Source organism: Neopelma chrysocephalum, unplaced genomic scaffold (genome assembly GCF_003984885.1).
Source record: "Neopelma chrysocephalum unplaced genomic scaffold, ASM398488v2 Primary Assembly neopelma1_100, whole genome shotgun sequence".
Classification (NCBI taxonomy): Eukaryota; Metazoa; Chordata; class Aves; order Passeriformes; family Pipridae; genus Neopelma; species Neopelma chrysocephalum.
This window is the reverse complement of record NW_020897763.1, coordinates 612711-629333: the sequence shown is the minus strand read 5'-3', so window position 1 is coordinate 629333 and position 16623 is coordinate 612711. Positions and strand designations below refer to the sequence as shown.

At 42.0% G+C, this 16623-nt stretch overlaps 1 protein-coding gene across 2 annotated transcripts in view; it reads right to left on the bottom strand.

Annotated features, from left to right (window-relative positions):
- Positions 1-16392, bottom strand: part of ST7L (suppression of tumorigenicity 7 like) — a 23034-nt gene extending 6642 nt beyond the window's left edge. Inside the window, exons 1-13 of one of the 2 annotated variants that reach the window (XM_027694999.1) lie at positions 16043-16392; positions 14719-14801; positions 13549-13708; positions 12885-12939; positions 12345-12460; positions 10392-10470; positions 9433-9617; positions 9244-9341; positions 8732-8846; positions 6940-7012; positions 6139-6241; positions 2714-2864; positions 2490-2582 (exon numbers count right to left, since the gene is read on the bottom strand). In XM_027694999.1, coding sequence (XP_027550800.1) covers positions 2490-2582; positions 2714-2864; positions 6139-6241; positions 6940-7012; positions 8732-8846; positions 9244-9341; positions 9433-9617; positions 10392-10470; positions 12345-12460; positions 12885-12939; positions 13549-13708; positions 14719-14801; positions 16043-16235 — 1504 coding nt within the window. In that variant the 5' untranslated portion in view covers positions 16236-16392. The remainder of the gene's footprint in view (positions 1-2489; positions 2583-2713; positions 2865-6138; positions 6242-6939; positions 7013-8731; positions 8847-9243; positions 9342-9432; positions 9618-10391; positions 10471-12344; positions 12461-12884; positions 12940-13548; positions 13709-14718; positions 14802-16042) is intronic. The other variant, XM_027695001.1, reaches the window with a different exon arrangement.
- Positions 16393-16623: the final 231 nt, after the last annotated feature.

The following is a 16623-nucleotide window of genomic DNA, read 5'->3' as shown; positions in this document are numbered from 1 at the left end:
ATTATTAATAGTTATTACACCTTTATCTTCATTTTTAAGTTATTACACCTGTCTTCATTATTAATAGTTATTACATCTGTGTCTTCATTATTATTAGTTATTGCACCTTTGTCTTCATTATTAATATTCTCTTTCCAGTTTTCTTTTCCACTTGGGCCTTTATTTTCGAAGCATTTCTTCAGGCTCAGTTTTTGGTGCATAATCTTTTAACAGGACAGAGGGAAGTAAAAACTCACAAGCTGTCAAAATTACCCAGACCAATTAAAACAATTCTGGAGCACTAATCCTGTCACCTGAAGGGAACAGCACATCTCACATCTCCCCACCCTGGGAGAAGCTGAGCAAGTACAAAACCATCAGCATGTTGTACATACAAGGGAGCTGCTTAATACTTCTGCAAGATTTCTGGTTGTAGGCTACAGTAAATTTGCTCAGAGCAGCTGACAGAGCAGACCCCAAAGAAAACAGCCCCAGGACTGGGTTATAAATTCTGCACATAGCAGCTCCTTGCAGTTTCCAATCTGTGGTAACCAAATCCAAAGCAGGTGATTAGCCCAGGCTAAGGGTGGCATGTGGAGCTTTCAGCACTCACAACACTACTACTGGTCACCAGCTGAGGACCTGCTTGGTGAATTTGCAATTAGTGGCTTTAAATATCTGCAGCTCTGACTTCCATTCAATGATTTGAGAGGGTTTTTAAATGAAAAAACAAAACAAAACAAAACAAAAAGTTTCTCTAACAATAAGTAATCGTGAAAGGGCTGCACTTCTTGACAGGCTGTTTTTAAAATCTAACAAACCCCTCAAATTTTAAAGCCAGAAGAAAGTCCAGTTGTATTCTTTTTAAACTGAAGGTTGAAGGGGAAGAAGACACTTTACCCTCCCAGTTTCTGGTTTGGAATGCTGGTACATGAAAGCATCATTAGAAAACAAGCCCAGCAAAAGTGCCTTGTGCTATTGCAAATGGCAAAGTGCTTGGGGTTTCTTTTGCTTTTAAATGATATGATTTTGGAGCACAATGAAGTAGAAGGTTTGGAGATCCATGTCTAACACCCATCAGAGATGTTAATGTTACTCAGAGATTCGTACTACCTAAAAACTCACCTCATTTTTAAAGCACAGAGCAATATAATTTAGGAAAGGTCCCAACATAACTTAGGAAAGTGTTAAAAAGAAAAAAAAGGAATAATTTTTTTTTGCACTGGCTTTTCCTACACTGGGAAATTTAAACCAAATCCAAAATAGGTAAGGACAACCAAAGATAACTCTACACATTCACAGCCATTTGAGAGTTGTTACTCATAGACCAATCCAAGATTTCTGAATCCTTGATTTGGTCAACATTATTTTAAATAGATAAATTTAAAAAAATTAAGTGTCAAGACTTCTCGAGGAAGTACCGCAATAAAAGTGTTAAGATGATTTTATTTATGGGTAGTTTTATATTTAAAACATAACAGGAATGCGTGAGTGATCGTGTTGAAATATCTGCATGTGTTGGTGTTTAATTATGCTGGGAAGTCTACAATTTAGGGTTAGTTGCTAACCAAGGAATTCCTTGTGCAATATCCTGCATAAGTGAGAAATGAGTAATTTAAAGCAGTCTGGGGGCAAATTTAAATTACACATTTTAAATATAACTTCAGGCTTTTAAATAGAAACACGTATGTGCACTTTTCCTTTCCACAGCTGTGGTCTCTGTGGCTCTGCTGGGGCTTTTGCAGTAGCTCTTTCCAGTCCCACAGGAATTGTGTACAAGTTCAGCCCCAAAGGAATTCTATTAAGATGGACAATTAAGAGTCCAATTCTACTCTAAATTAATGGTATTTTCCTAAATATGATGAGCACAGGGTGTAGTGATTTAGTTTATTTGCCTCACTCAAAGGAAAAAAGCCAACCATGTAGGGTCATAATTGCACAAAGTAACCTTGAAGCAACGAGCAGCTGGACAAGACCTACTTTTCAGCATCAAATATTAGTGCAAATCCACAGATATACATGGATAAAAAGTTCCAGGAGGCATCCAGCAGACAAATATGAACCAATGAATTAATGACAGAAATACAGACTATAGAAATAATGACTATAGATTAACCAAGGATTCTCTGTAAGGTCACAGGTTCTGATGGATACCCAAAAGCACGACTGGAACTGCTACAACAGGAGTCAAATCCATGACTTCTTTCAAAAGTATGTGGAAAAAAATGGTCCACTTTGTTGTTGTCAAAGCTGGCCAGCCTCAGTCTGGATGTCCCACACACAGATTTCATCTCTGAAGGACTCAGACTATTACAGCATCAAGCTGACATTTACCACACAGACACGTCAAGTGCTTCAGGATCTTTTGGGAGGGACATCAACAAATAGCTGAATCCCCTTCACAGGAAGCTCCAACTAAAAAAATCACAGTAAGGTAAATACAGAATACCACAAACTGAACATGTCCTTAGCTTGTGTTTTATTATCATTACTGCTTAGAAACCACTTACTTGGCAATAGTTCTCTGTCTGCAGTTTCGGTGCAGCTCGGGTAGGGATAGAAAAGATGTCCTTTCTCTAGTGGGTATGGGATCATCCTAAAGGCTGCAAAAAGAGTGGGACATCAGATCTGTATTTAACCAGCTTCTCACAAAGAGAACCAATTGTGTTTGAGGGGGATAAAGGCACAGAGATTAGTCTACTGTACAGCAAAAAATAAAAGGACAGATACTTACTGCCTTCCCATGTGCAGTGCAGCAGATTTAGAGCCCCTTCTATCCTCTTCCAGTGCTGGAGGTGAAAAAAAGCATAGGCTACTGCCTCACTGTCCCCTCGCTTCAGAATGTGCTCTGGAGGCAGCACTAAGCTCTTCATTTCTAGTAAATACTGAAAGGACAAATGCAAAGCACATTTGGAACACATGGAACACACCAAACCCTTTAATTGTGAAATGGAAGTGATTGATCGAGGCACAAACTGAGCAAATCCCAGGGGCCACCTGTGGAGGAAAGAGCCCAATCCTGACCCAGAGCAGCCAGTCTGTGGGAAGGGAAAAGCAGCAAAACACACTCCTGTCTTCAACAATCTTAAATTGGGGCTCTCATATGTTAAAAAAAAAAAAATCAAGAAAAAAAATACAGCTTCAGTAAGGCAAAATAAAAATACACTCTTGTGGAACAGACGTAAGTATAATGCTGCAGGTGCAATACCAATGAGGGACAAATTTAGGCTGATAAAAAACCCCAAACCAACAGTATTTTTGCTCATTATTTCATAACTGAACATTTCATTGTAGGAGGCTGAGGATTTGTTAGCCCTCAAGTATGAGCAGCAAACCCAAAGTGTCAGTGTGCTAAACCAAAGGAAGAATAACAAACCAAAACCAGGGAAAAAAATCTTCTTTTAATGTGGTTTTACTGGGCTACCACAAAGCATCTCTGATTTCAGATTTTTTCAATTTCAGCCTTCTCCCTCCATCAGCAGAATATCTGATGCTCAGAAGGGTCAAAGAACACAAGGATTAATCATTTCCCATTTCCTTTGCAACACAGGACATGCAATTTTTTTCAATGCACCACGTTTTTATCGTGGCACATTAAAAAAAAAGCCAGGTATTCATTTGAACTCAGGTTTTAAAAACAGATGAGTAATTTTTACAAGAATGAAAAGACAGTTTCAGCTCTAGTATTTACCTGTGGGTTGTCCTCTCCTACCACACAGTGTCTCATTCAATAACAGCCAAAGTTAATCCACATCTTTGATCAACGTGGCAATTCCTTGGGGTGTCCCCCAAAGTGTAAGAATGCAGCAAACTCACCGATTTATTTCAGCAGATGCCACAAACTATGAGATTATTTACTAATCCAGTTTGAGGACTTAACTTTTCCCATTCAGATTCTTCAAGGAATGTAGGAGGGGTTGTGCCCCAGCCAAATAAAGCACATTTACTGCCTGGCTAGGTTCTTCTCTCAGTGCCTTGGGCCTGCACTCTGGAGGGTAATATTCTTGCTAATCCCCTCTAATCCTCTTCAATTTTTTTTCTTTTTTAATTTTTTTTTTTTTTTAACACAGTAAAGGATCACTGGCACACAGGGCTGCTGTGGGAAAATGGTCTCAAATATCTGACCCCTGACCTGACTCCTCATGCTCTCCACAGTGCCCACTTTTCCATTGTGCTAACTGGGAATAGAAACCCAGCAGTGGTGGGGAAGCCCCACTGCAACTATTGCCACAACACACCAATGCTCAGCTCCAGGCTTTGGCTCTCTCTGAGCCCATGTTACCACATAAACAGAGAAATTCCACAGTCTGGCAGGTTCTCATGTCCGTGTTGAAGCATAAAACAGGCAAGGTGTCTCAGTACTGAAAGTATCTGGGGGTTTGAAGTCTTTATACACTATAAAAATCTCTTGAGATATTCAAAATAGGATTGGAAAAGGTTGTTTCCTCCAGCACCAAAATGCAGTTTCAGATCTCTAACTGGAAATGGCTTAAGAGGGCCGGTTTTCCAGCTGGTTCTAACTTTCCAAACAAACCCCAGCCTTGTAAAAGCAGAACTGGGAACAAAGAGAAACAAACCTTATTTTATTTTCCTTATGCAAAATGATGTTATGTGCAAAGACAACCATCAGCTCCAAGAACAAAGGGATTTCTACTTTACACACTCATTTATTTTTAGTCCACGGGACAGGACAGAGTGGAAATTCAAAAATCAGATTTTCTTCCCCACTGTGACCCACTGGGTGAGTTACTTCATTTGTCTGTGCCCTTGTTCACTTGTTTGCTTTGACTATGAGCATTTCAGAGCTCTAGGCAGCCTGGATCAATAAAATTCTGCTCTGTCATCCAATAAATTGGTTTTTCAAGGCAATATTGCAATTAAAAAAAAAAAAGACTGGATAGATCCACAATTAGAAGAGAAGATCAAATTACTGAAACCTGGAATCAGCTTCCACGCTGGTCTGTGGAAATACACATCATATTTTGCTAAGAGCCTGTTTGAAATGATCCCTAAAAAGGTACATGAGGCTCCTGAAACAACGGGAGGACACCCCAACTAAAAGAACTTTTCGATAAGGATAATGCATTATAATCTTCTGCCCCTCAAGGCAGGGGCTAAAGAAAAAAAAAAAATCTGTCTGAGACTGTCTGAAATGAACTTGCCCTGCTCTTGATCAGTCATGCAAAGAAGCAGCAATTTCTCCCAGCAATTAGCTCTCCCTGTGCACATTCTATTGGATTGGACAGGCAGACAGAAGGGAGCAGTCACATCATTCCAGCCTTCACAGCTCCAGCCACTGGGGCTCCAGCATCATTTGCAGAGGATTAGGCCCAGCACTGAGCCAACCTCCTGCATTCAAGGGTTCACACTGAACCCAGCACCAGCCCTGGGACAGTAAAAAAAAAAAAAAAGCACTGCAAGGTTTTATTTTCACCCGTGGAATCCGTGCTATGGCCGCTTCAGGTGATGCCAGATATTAAATCCAGCCTGGGGTGGGACAGACTCTTCAGCTTGTTCACACATTTAGAGCTTTCAGGAACTGTGGAGCCCATGCTTGGAAGCAGAGCAGAATAAAGGTTTTTTGGAATACTAGAGTGGTTATTGTCTGGAGAACTTCATTTGGCTTCAGGGACTTGGAATGAGATGATCTTTAACGTCCCTTCCAAGCCAAACCATTCTGTGATTCTGTGACTTTAAATATCTACATTTATTAATGCCTACAAAATTAATTAATGCCTAAAGCTCTGAAATGCTCATAGTCAAAGCAAACTAGTGAACAAGGGCACAGACAAATGAAGTTACTCACCCAGTGGGTCACAGTGGGGAAGAAAATAACACCCTTACAGAATAAATGGCCTTCAGTAATACCTCACTGGTATATAATTCATTTTCCAATGAGTTATAGAATTCCAAGTTAATTTTTTTGTGCAAAAACCCTCTTTTAACATCATCTATTGCAAAAAAAAAACCCAAAACCCTAATTCTGGCAACCAAACATTTATGATATAAATAACAACACATTTAACAACTCCATGGCTGGAGTTATAACCAGTTTCAAGAAAACCTGGGGCTGGAGTTACAACCAGTTCCAATAACAAAATGATATTATAACATGGTATTTTTTCATAATACAATAAAAGAAAATAAAATACTCTTTACCTTTGGAACATGAGGGTTAAATTCCACAGCCCTGTGAATTGCTTCCACAGCATTAATTTCTGCTGTACTGAGCCCTCTTTTGGAGGCAGTTTCTGGGGAGAACCTGAAGGGAAAAAACCCACATTGAACAAAAGTAATAAATAATAAACCCTAAGCAGGTGTTTATTTGCATTTGTGAGCTTGGAGTTCATTAAGAAATTGGCTGATTTATCAAGAAGGATAAACAAATCCTCCTAGGAGAAAAATGTGCATGTTAATTCAGGTATCTTGACTGTCCTCCATGCCCATGTGACACAGGTATGTTTGAAATTTGATGTCAATCATGTCAGGTGAGTGCCTAAATTTTCCTCTCACTGTTACAGCATCACCTGCTGGACCCAGCTTTCCACAGACCAGAACCACAGTGAAATAACAGCATCAACTGCAACAAATATCCTGCACCCACCCCAAAAAACTGGGGAAAATCCCAAGCAAGGCACTGAAAACAGAACGTGCATAAAAGCACTTGGCCAACACGTGGGCTCTGGAAAAACACCCTCACCTGTATTAACTTTGTGGATGCTTGAAAGGAGCTTTAAATCACATTTAATTACACACACATATAAGTGTATATATAAACACACTGAACTTGCTCTTAAAAATGTAACTGCTACATATTTAGGTATAAGCAGGGGGGTAGAAGAGATTAAAAAAATTAAAATAATCTTGAATGGAAGCAAAGATTTCTTTGCAGATTAGAAGTAACTTTAAAACATAAAAGATTAGCAACAAACCACTATTTTCACACACATGGTTGCTTACCTTTCTGAAACAGCTCTGGCTTTTAGCAGGGCTGCTGTGTAACATATTGCTGCTGATTTGGGAAGACTGATATCTATGATAAAATAAAATAATTAAGCTGTAAGATTCTAAGGCAAGACAAACATTTTAAACCCACATCCTCTGAGCTTAAAGATTTTTACTCGGGCACATGAGACAATGAATGTAACACCTGGAACATTTCAGCTGTGACTAGAAACTCTGAATTTCTTTGCACAGTCAGTCTCAAATTGAAAACTCAGTATTTAGGTGGTAAAGCATCATTTTTTTTTCCTTCTAAATGTACCAAGACACTAAAACTGAATTAAGAGAGAAATACATATATAAATACACACCTCAAACCAGAGTATATTTCCTGCACTAACCCACAAAGGTTTGAAACAAGCTTCTAATCTTTTACCTAATTTTGCAACTGTACATTAGCACAGAGTTTTACACAACACTGAGAGACTGACTAGAAGCTGACCAAAAAAAAAAACAAATGACACTACAGACAGGTAGACAAATTTTAACAAAAACGCAATTTCCGCTCTTTTCCAGTTCCACGGGGAAAAATTCTCTTAGTTGGAGCTTTGTAGGATATCTGAAGCCAAGTTTGAGCTGACAATTACAGATTAGAAGGTTAGCACTCCACAGCACAAGTTTACTTTAAAAGCAGACAAAGTCTGGGGTCTAATTCCCAAGTACCATGTTGTGTATAGTCAGATGGCTCTTGCTTTTTTTGTAAATCCCATCCTGGGCTTGTCCATCACTTACTACAAGTCTGGCTGTCGTGTCAAGCAAAACACAGGGGTGCTGCAGAGAGTTTGAAGCTCATATTCACTTTTCCAGATGCTTAGGGGAAAAAAAAAACATCAGCAACTCTTTCTTAAGAAAGTGTCACAATTCCTGAGCTTCGCAGAGAGAAGCACCAGGAAAAGTGCAAATGGTTGTGATAAATTAAGAAGGATCCACACAGAGGAATGTGGATGATCAGGAACAGGAGCAGGGTGTTTTGTTGGCTACACACAAGGGGCACAGGGATTGGGGAAAAAATATCATACTTTTGATTCCCTGAGGCAATAAAGAACAGACACAGGAGAGAACAAAACACAACAGCTTCTGGGAATGGCTGTCATAAAATATTGCTCTTATGTCCCTCCACTCTGAGGGTGATTTAAGGGCCAGCTCTGACAGCAGCACTTTGTGTAGGTGGCACAACCTCGAGGACAATAAAAAATAAGTATATATTTTACTAATCTTTATCTAGACTTGCACAACCCCTGAAATATTTTGGCTGAGATGGAAAGTGAAAGCAAACTATAGTTTAGTGCCCACCACTAATCTCTGGCAAGCAGCATGTCTGCACACTGCTGATCTCTGAGGAGCAACTTCAGTGTCACAGGAGCCAAGGCTGGAAGATGACAAAGGAAAACTCCCTTTTCCAGCTTATTTACATCAGTTACTTACAGGGCTATGTGCTGGCTGAAAAAGGCTGATGAATTTAGGCGTAACCAGGGATGTAAAAGAGATTAATTAAAATAATCCTTGAATCAAAGCAAAGATTGCTTTACAGATTACAAGTAACTTAAAAGCATAAAAAGTAATTTGGATGCTATTTAGCTTGCCTAAATTTGACCTGAGCAGTCAAAAGAAATACTTGACCAGCACTCAGGAAGCATCTATTTGTTACTGGTGAAGGGAGTCTGGTCACCCAGCTGAGATCATGAGCAAACAACTTGCCCACGCCACTTTTAACCAAAAACACCCACATTTCCCAACAGCCACCACTTACCATCATACTTGGCTAAAACTGCCTGGACATCTGCATAAGCCTGTAACTCCAGCAGTGCCTCCAGGAGGTTTTCATGGATATTCAGCATGCTGAGAAGTGGAAACTCTTTCATCAGCTGCAAATCAGGAAAGAGAAATGAATTACACGCAGAACTGCAGTTGAATCCCTGAAATAGTTAACAGAAATCGGTACAATAATTCAGGATTTTTCTATGTTCTGTTCTTTCACAGTGCTAGAAACTGGCAGGGAAGCAGCATGAAAAGAGCTGCATAATTCCACAGAATCATGGAATGGTTTGGGTTGGAAGGGACCTTAAGGCTCATCTTGTTCCAACCCCTGCCATGGGACACCTTCCACTAGACCAGGCTGCATCCAGTCACGATGTGCAAATCTCATTGGAAAATAATTCAGTTAATTAATAAAGATGCCTAGAAAGGAAGTTGAAACCATCAATTTGGATGGTGTGACTGAAAACAATAGTTGCTCACTTTTTTTTTCCCACTTTTACTTACATCTCTCATCATTTTTACTGCTTCCCTTATTCTCCCAAGCTTCCTGGCACACATTGCTAGTCTCCTCTTCACATAGACCAATACATTGGTGTCTCTTCCTGATGACAAAGACAAAAAATATTAGTCTGTCAGTCCCAATCCTTACCTCTCCTAATTTTACCTCAGTTTTACATTTCTGCTCACACAAACCCAAGAGTTTATGCCATTCCAAGTCCTTACTCAGCTGTGCTTCGTGCTGGGGGCTCTGGGAATGGCAGTTCTGAGACTTTCTGTAAATCATTTCTCCTGCTTTCAGAGCCTGCTTGAAATACTTCTCAGCATCCACAATTGTTGTTGCTTCTTCCTCAGCCAGGAGGACATATGCAGTGGCACAACTGAAATAAGAGAAAAACCTACTAGTTATCCTGAGGGATGAAGTTTAGTATCTTTCCTAAGTGCTAGAAGAATTAAAAATGGGCAGGTTTCACTTAGGTTTAAGATCTAAGCATTAACAATAATAAAGTACCAAAATATTGACTTCAGTTCAAAGGGTAAGTGTTAGAAAAACAGAAACCTTTTTCATCTTACATAAAAAACCCTACATATTTGGAGAAAAGCAGCAAGTTAAATTATTTTCCTTGAAATTGTAAAAATGGTCTGTAACTGTCTGGAAAGGGTTTTTTTGTGTTTGGTTTGCTTTTTCAAACCCAGGTTTTAAAGTTTTTTACAAGACAACATAATAAAATGGATCACAATAGTGGGTGAAATTGGTTTGTGCTATAAGAGTATTTTTAAATCCCTTGCAGCAGTGGCATCTCTGCACTTCAAATACATTTCTACCACCATGCCACCTCTGAGACACAGGATCTCATGTTCAATTTAGGCTGTTCCACATCTGAATAAAATTTCTCATTTGCTATTGCTGTTGATACAAAGATTTAAAAATATATTTCCCGAGAAAAGGGAAGCACAAAAGCCATTTTTAATAGAACAGCTCAATACTTCAGTGCAACTGCCCCATGTGCAACTCTCGGTCACAGGAATTGCTCTTAAGCTACTCAGAACTTCACTAAAAGTGAATTATGAGATGAAGAAACTGATAATGTGCTCAGTACTCCTCCATTTAGTCTTTCTCACAAGAAATACAGCAGCTGAATTTATAAACTTACTCATTGTTCAACTCCAGAGCTTGATATGCTGCTTTAATCCGGGCCTGAGGGTTCCTCTCTCGCCAGGCTTTCTGCATAACTGTTGGAAAAACATGGAAAGGCTGGTGAGGGACAGAAACACCTGGAAAACACCTGGGAGCCAGTGGAGGCAACACTGGCTGCTCAGAATCAACTCTAATTAACATCCATTTCCATGCTGGAAATTCCCATTTGCAGGATGACTGTTACAAGGAAGAGCAAACACAAACCAGCCTGTTTCTCCCACAAGCATCAAACTCTTGCAACAGCTCATTAAACCCCAAATTTAGTCTAAGAAAGCAACACGACCAGGAAGATTCTTCACTGACCATGTCAGAACTCCTACACAGAGCACAAAGACAGCTTACATAACCAGGCAGATGTACAATTTCTAAACTGCTACAGATTTTTGGAAACATTTCCCAAGACTTGTTGAAAGCTTGGCAGGAGCAATTGTTAAACACAGGTTCTTGCACGGACCTGCACAGAATTTTAATTTAAGCTTTCAAACAGAACTTCAAAGAAAACAAGTGATGGAGTAAGGGGTGTCTTGCACAGGTAGAGCTTCATACTTGAATGTTAAGTTGTGCAGAGAAGCTGTGGCTGCCCCATCCCTGGAAGTGTCCAAGGCCAGCCTGGATGGGGCTTGGAGCAACCTGGGATAGTGGAAGGTGTTCCTGCCCATGACAGGGGGTGGAATGAGATGATCTGTAAGGTCCCTTCCAACCCAAACCATTCTGGAATTCTACTCAAAAAACTGTCAGATCATAAAGGGTTAAACAATTCCTTTTTAAATTTACAAACCATGTTTGAGTGGCATCACACAGCAAAGCCAATTCAAGTTACACTGTAATAATTTATCACCTCATTAGAAAGTATTCTAGGAAACAATTGGAAATGCTGAAATTTATTCAAAAGTGTCGTTTGATTTACAGTTTGAATTCAAAATTATTTCAGTGCAATGACTCTAAACCCCTCCCCACTATGTTTCCAATTGGGAAAAATGAAAAACACAAACTGAAAACCAACTTCCAGCAGAAGAAAAACAACACTCTCAGAGCTACCATTTTCCATGCAAAACTAAGTAACTTTCACACTGAAAAACCTCCAAAACCTTACATTCATGGAGTTCCATATCTGGCCTATCTCAAGGACGATAAGAAAACCGAAGAATCTATACATGTTTCTTTTGGAACAAACCCTTCTGCTGTCCAGCAAGAATAACGTGGAAAAATGTTTGAGTTTTTCATTTGGAAACAAAATATTAGTCTTGGCTTAGCCAGCGAGACAATACACTCCCTTCTGTGAAATAAAAACACATCGTTCATATCAAGCTTGTCACAGGCAGCTGACAAGGAACACTTCCGGAACGTGACAAATTGACAATAATTCACACCCACACTGACAATAACCAGGTAAAGAACATTTGCTGCACTAAACATGTGGAACACAAGAAAAAAAAGAATTCTGGAGACTCCAGTGTTCATTGCTAAGGTTGAAATGAGAGCGTATTTTGGCTGTGGGGAACACAATTCAGGTTTGTGGTATTGTGTTGATTATTTGAAATGGGTGAGATGTTAAAATACAGGATCCTGACAGGCTTAAAGTTGTAGAGAATGCACAGGGTGAAAAAACATCTTGTCACTAAATTGCACTGAATTCACTAAAGACTAAATCTCAAGGCCAGGTTGGACAGGGCTTGGGATCACCCTGGTCTAGAGGAAGGTTTCCCTGCCCGTGGCAGGGGGTGAACCTTGATCACCTTTTAATTTCCCTTGCAACCCAAACCATTCCATGATTCTGTACACCTATTAAACCTCTTCAGCAGTTGAGAAAGGCTGCAATCTCACAATATATTTGACATGAAAGCTTGATCTCATGTTCAAGTTCATTAAAAATACCCACTTTGCACTCTCCCACACACGACACCGGTACCTGTATCCGAAGGCCGGAGAGCATCTGTGTCACATGTAAAAAAGTTCTGATGGTCTTGAGCTGACAAATTCATGTCATAGTAAGTAAGAGGCTCCTTCCCAGTCACCCACATGTACCTTTAAGAGGAGAAATTTCAGTAAGAGGCAGGTTATAAAGATTTAAAGGTTGCAAAGTTCTAAGCAAGTTGGGAACTGGCTTCCTAGGAAGCAGCTTTTCCAATGAAAGAACACAAGGAGACTTCCAATACAGCCATAATAATAAAAGAGAATTTAGAGTCAGAATCTCAACCTCTGAATAAAGTTTTTCTCCTGCTTTACTCTCACAAAAAATAATGTTACAGTAATATTTGCATTCTTACCATTGAAACTGCCAAAGCTTGGCTTGGTGCCTTTTAAACACAGGATTGGCATCAATCACCCCTATAATCTTGCAGGTCTCCAGCTGTCTCCTGACATTACCAGTGCAAGTTCTCTGAACAAGTCATGTGTATGGCCCCAATTAATTTTAAAGAGATGCAATGGAAAGTAAGATAATTAATACCTGCTATACTCTGCCCCTCGGAAAAGATTGAGTGGATTTCGCCACACTTTGCACTCTGGGGAGTGAAAAATAAAAGTACTTTTTAAATGAAGAGTACAGGAAATATTACCTTGACTTTGAAATGCAGTAATGAAATACAGTTTTGCTTTCAAAAGCTGCTTTCATGTTACTGTTATACAACTTGAGCATGATCGTATAATATTCTTCATAAGTTTCTGCTATTAAAAATATAAATATATATTTATATAAAAGGTTATACATGTATATATATTTTTATATATATATTTATATAGAGAAATTTTTTTTGCTCCCCAGCATTGCTGAGGTACAAAAGCACATGGTGGGAAGATTAAACACTCCATGTACACTCATGCAATGTTTACCTTCCACATATTTAGAATAGCAAATAACTGATGTTACTGAAACAATTTTAGCTAAATGTGTAAGGTATTTCCTAAATATTTTAATAAAGAACGGTTTAGAGCAAAGATACATTATTATTTAGTGGTTTTTACCATTATTAATAAAACACTTTATAAGATGTAGGCTTTCTCTACTCTTCACAAGCACTAATGCAGAGCCAAAGCCACTAAAAGCCAGTTCAGGTGAACCAGCCACCTTGAAGCTTAAGGAAAGCTGCTGGGATACATCAGGAATCAATCACCTGGCATGTTCTGCCTGCTGGTGTCATTGTCCCCTGCTGAGAAGGCTGCTGGGGGTGGGGGGCTGTTCTCTGCACCCCCAATGAGGGGCCTCAGGTGGCTCACAGAAACCTGCTCGATGAAAGACGTGCCGTACTTTCGGAAGTGCCACCACTCAAACACCTGTCACAGGAGAAAAAAAGCACCACAAATTCCCTTAGGTGACACCCTTGCAGCAAACAGGAGAGATGAGAGTGCCCACAATGAGTAAATCCCCCTCAAATTGACTAGAGATGGAACTTTTTTCTCCATACAAAGTAGCATTAATGATCTGGCTCGGCCTGTCTTGTCGTGCAGGATCAGCCACAGAACATGAAAGAGACTGAAAGAAACTTGTAAAATTTTAGCCAAACATCTGTTCCTCCCCCTCCAGGTCATTGGGGTAACTCATAAACCCCTTCAGTAGTGCCTGTGCAGGGAAACTGGGAACAGAGGCAAAAAACCTTATATTCTCTTTATCTGGTGAGGATTTATCAGCCCTGTATGCAGTACCAAATTTGTACTGGGTGTAGTTTTTTTTCATTTCACAAAAATAATCTAAAAGAATAAATCACAGAATAATAGAATGGTTGTGTTGGAAGGGACCTTAAAGCTCATCTCATTCCAACTCCCTACCATAGGCAGAGACACCTTCTACTAGACCAGATTGCTCAGAAATCTATTAAAACAGACTTTGCACATCCTGGTAATTAGGTTTAATTGATGAGAAGAGACATTTTCTTTAGCTTTTAATACTGAAAATGAAGATTAACCCAAAAGATTTATATGCAGTGCCATGGTCTGCACGAGGGTCAGATGATTGTGGTGTGCCTGCCCATGGCAGGGGGTGGATCAAGATGAGCTTTAAGGTTCCTTCCAACCCAAACCAGCCTGGGATTCTATATTTATTTTTATATAGAATATATATATATATATATATTCTAAGTTATTCCAATATATATATTCTAAGTTATTTCCTCAGACTCACCCCAACACACAAAGCAAAAGAGTAGCTACAATTCATCAGAGAAGGTACTAAACAAGTTCCTTCCCAGCCCAAAGGCACCCTCTAGAGTCAGATACTCATTCCCTTTACCCCTCATGAAATAATCTGAGAGGTGCTAATGTTGTTTAGAAAAAAATGAGCTACTTACAAATATCAGCCCAGATATAAAGGACGAAGTCACTGTAAGGGCAAAGTAGAATTTTGGAGTCAAAGTGCTTAAGAACACGGTTACTGTTAAGAGAAACAAAAACAAAGACTTAGCAAGCAGAACTGAAAAAGAGAAATAGCTTTTTATTAAATATATAATATACTATAGCCCTAATAGCTTCATAATGCTACTCTGTTAGAGAATCCTTGCCATATATTATTTTCTGTTTGTAACCATCTCTGACAGTCTATCAGGTTTTATACCCAATCTAAAAAAAAAGCATTGTACATTTTTAGTAAAAGCAGCTTATGGTCTCACCCGTAATGTGGTTGGTGGACCAGAACAAGCTAATTTAATGTATTATTTCACTTTAATCTAAGAGAAAACCAGGCTGTTTTGATGCAAGTTTATATTCAGTGCTAAGAATATATGTTTTCCACAGAGCTCTCCCTCCTGCTATTGACAGCACAGGGCAGGAAATGCAATTATTTAGTGGTTTGGACCCAAACTGCACATCAGCTTTGTCACCTGCCACCACCCCAGGCTGGTGGAAGGAGGGAGGGACAGGAGTGACCAGGGCAGGGCTCCAGCCTGACAGAACCCCCCCGATGGTTCCAATGGCCTGGGACTGCCCATCCCAGAGCCTGCTGTGTCCCAGCCCCAGGGGTGGGTGATGTGCTGTGTGTGGCACTGCAGGAGGCTGGGATGTGCCACCAGCCCCTGGGTACTGCTGGGACAGAATCCCCAAACCACTGAGATCACCGAGTCCAACCTATGCTTGATTCCCAACCTTGTCCCCCAGCCCAGAACACTGAGTGCCACGTCCAGTCCTTCCTTGGACACCTCCAGGGATGGGGACTCCGCCACCTCCCTGGGCAGCCCCTTCCAATGCCTGACCACCCTTTCCGTGGAGAAATTCCTCCTGATGTCCAACCTGACCCTCCCCAGCACAGCTTGAGGCCGTTTCCTCTCCTCCTGTCCCTTGTTCCCTGGCAGCAAAGCCAGACCCCCCCCCGGCTCCCCCCTCCTGTTGCAGAGAGTGAGAAGGTCCCCCCTGAGCCTCCTTTTCTCCAGGCTGAGCCCTCCCAGCTCCTTCAGCCGCTCCTGCTGCTCCAGCCCCTTCCCCAGCTCCATTCCCTTCCCTGGACACGCTCCAGCCCCTCAATGTCCTGAGGGGCCCAGAACAGGACGCAGCACTCGCGGTGCGGCCCCACCAGCGCCCAGCACAGGGTGACAATCCCCGCCCTACTGCTGACCCATCCCGGGACGCCCTGTCCGCACCCCCGGCCCCACAGCGGGGTCCCGCCTCCCCCCAGCCCCTCACCGGCGGCCAGGCCGTCCCGCAGCCGCAGCGGCACCCGCAGCACCGCGTACAGGAGCCCGAGCCCCGCGGCCACGGCCAGGAGCCCGCGGGCCCAGGGAGCCGCCGCCCGCCGCCTCAGTTGCTCCCAGCGCCTCAGCGCCGCGGCCGCCCCGGGGCACGGCGGGCCCCGGCCGCTCCCGCCGCTCTCCGCCATCGCCAACGACCGGGCACGCCGGGACAGGGGCGGAGCGGCCGCCGGGGCGGGGCTCCGGCGCGGGGAGGCTGCTGGCGGAGCCCGTCAGTGCTTAGAGCGGGCTCGGGGCGATCACCGAGCGGTGCCCGCACAGCAGCGGGAGCCCCCCGGGGGCTCCGGGGCGCGGCGGCTCCGCCACGGCCGCGCTGCCAGTCACGGGCGGCCGCGCCCGTTCTTGTGATGGCGGCCGCGCGGCGTCTGCCCGCAGATAAGATGGCGCCGCCCGCGCTTCCGGCCCGCCGCTCTCAGCCATCGCCGCCAACGGGATGACTAGGGCGGGAGCCCACCAGTGCTACTACGCCCGCCCATCCCCCACGTGGCCAACGGGAGCCTCGGAGGCTCCGGGATG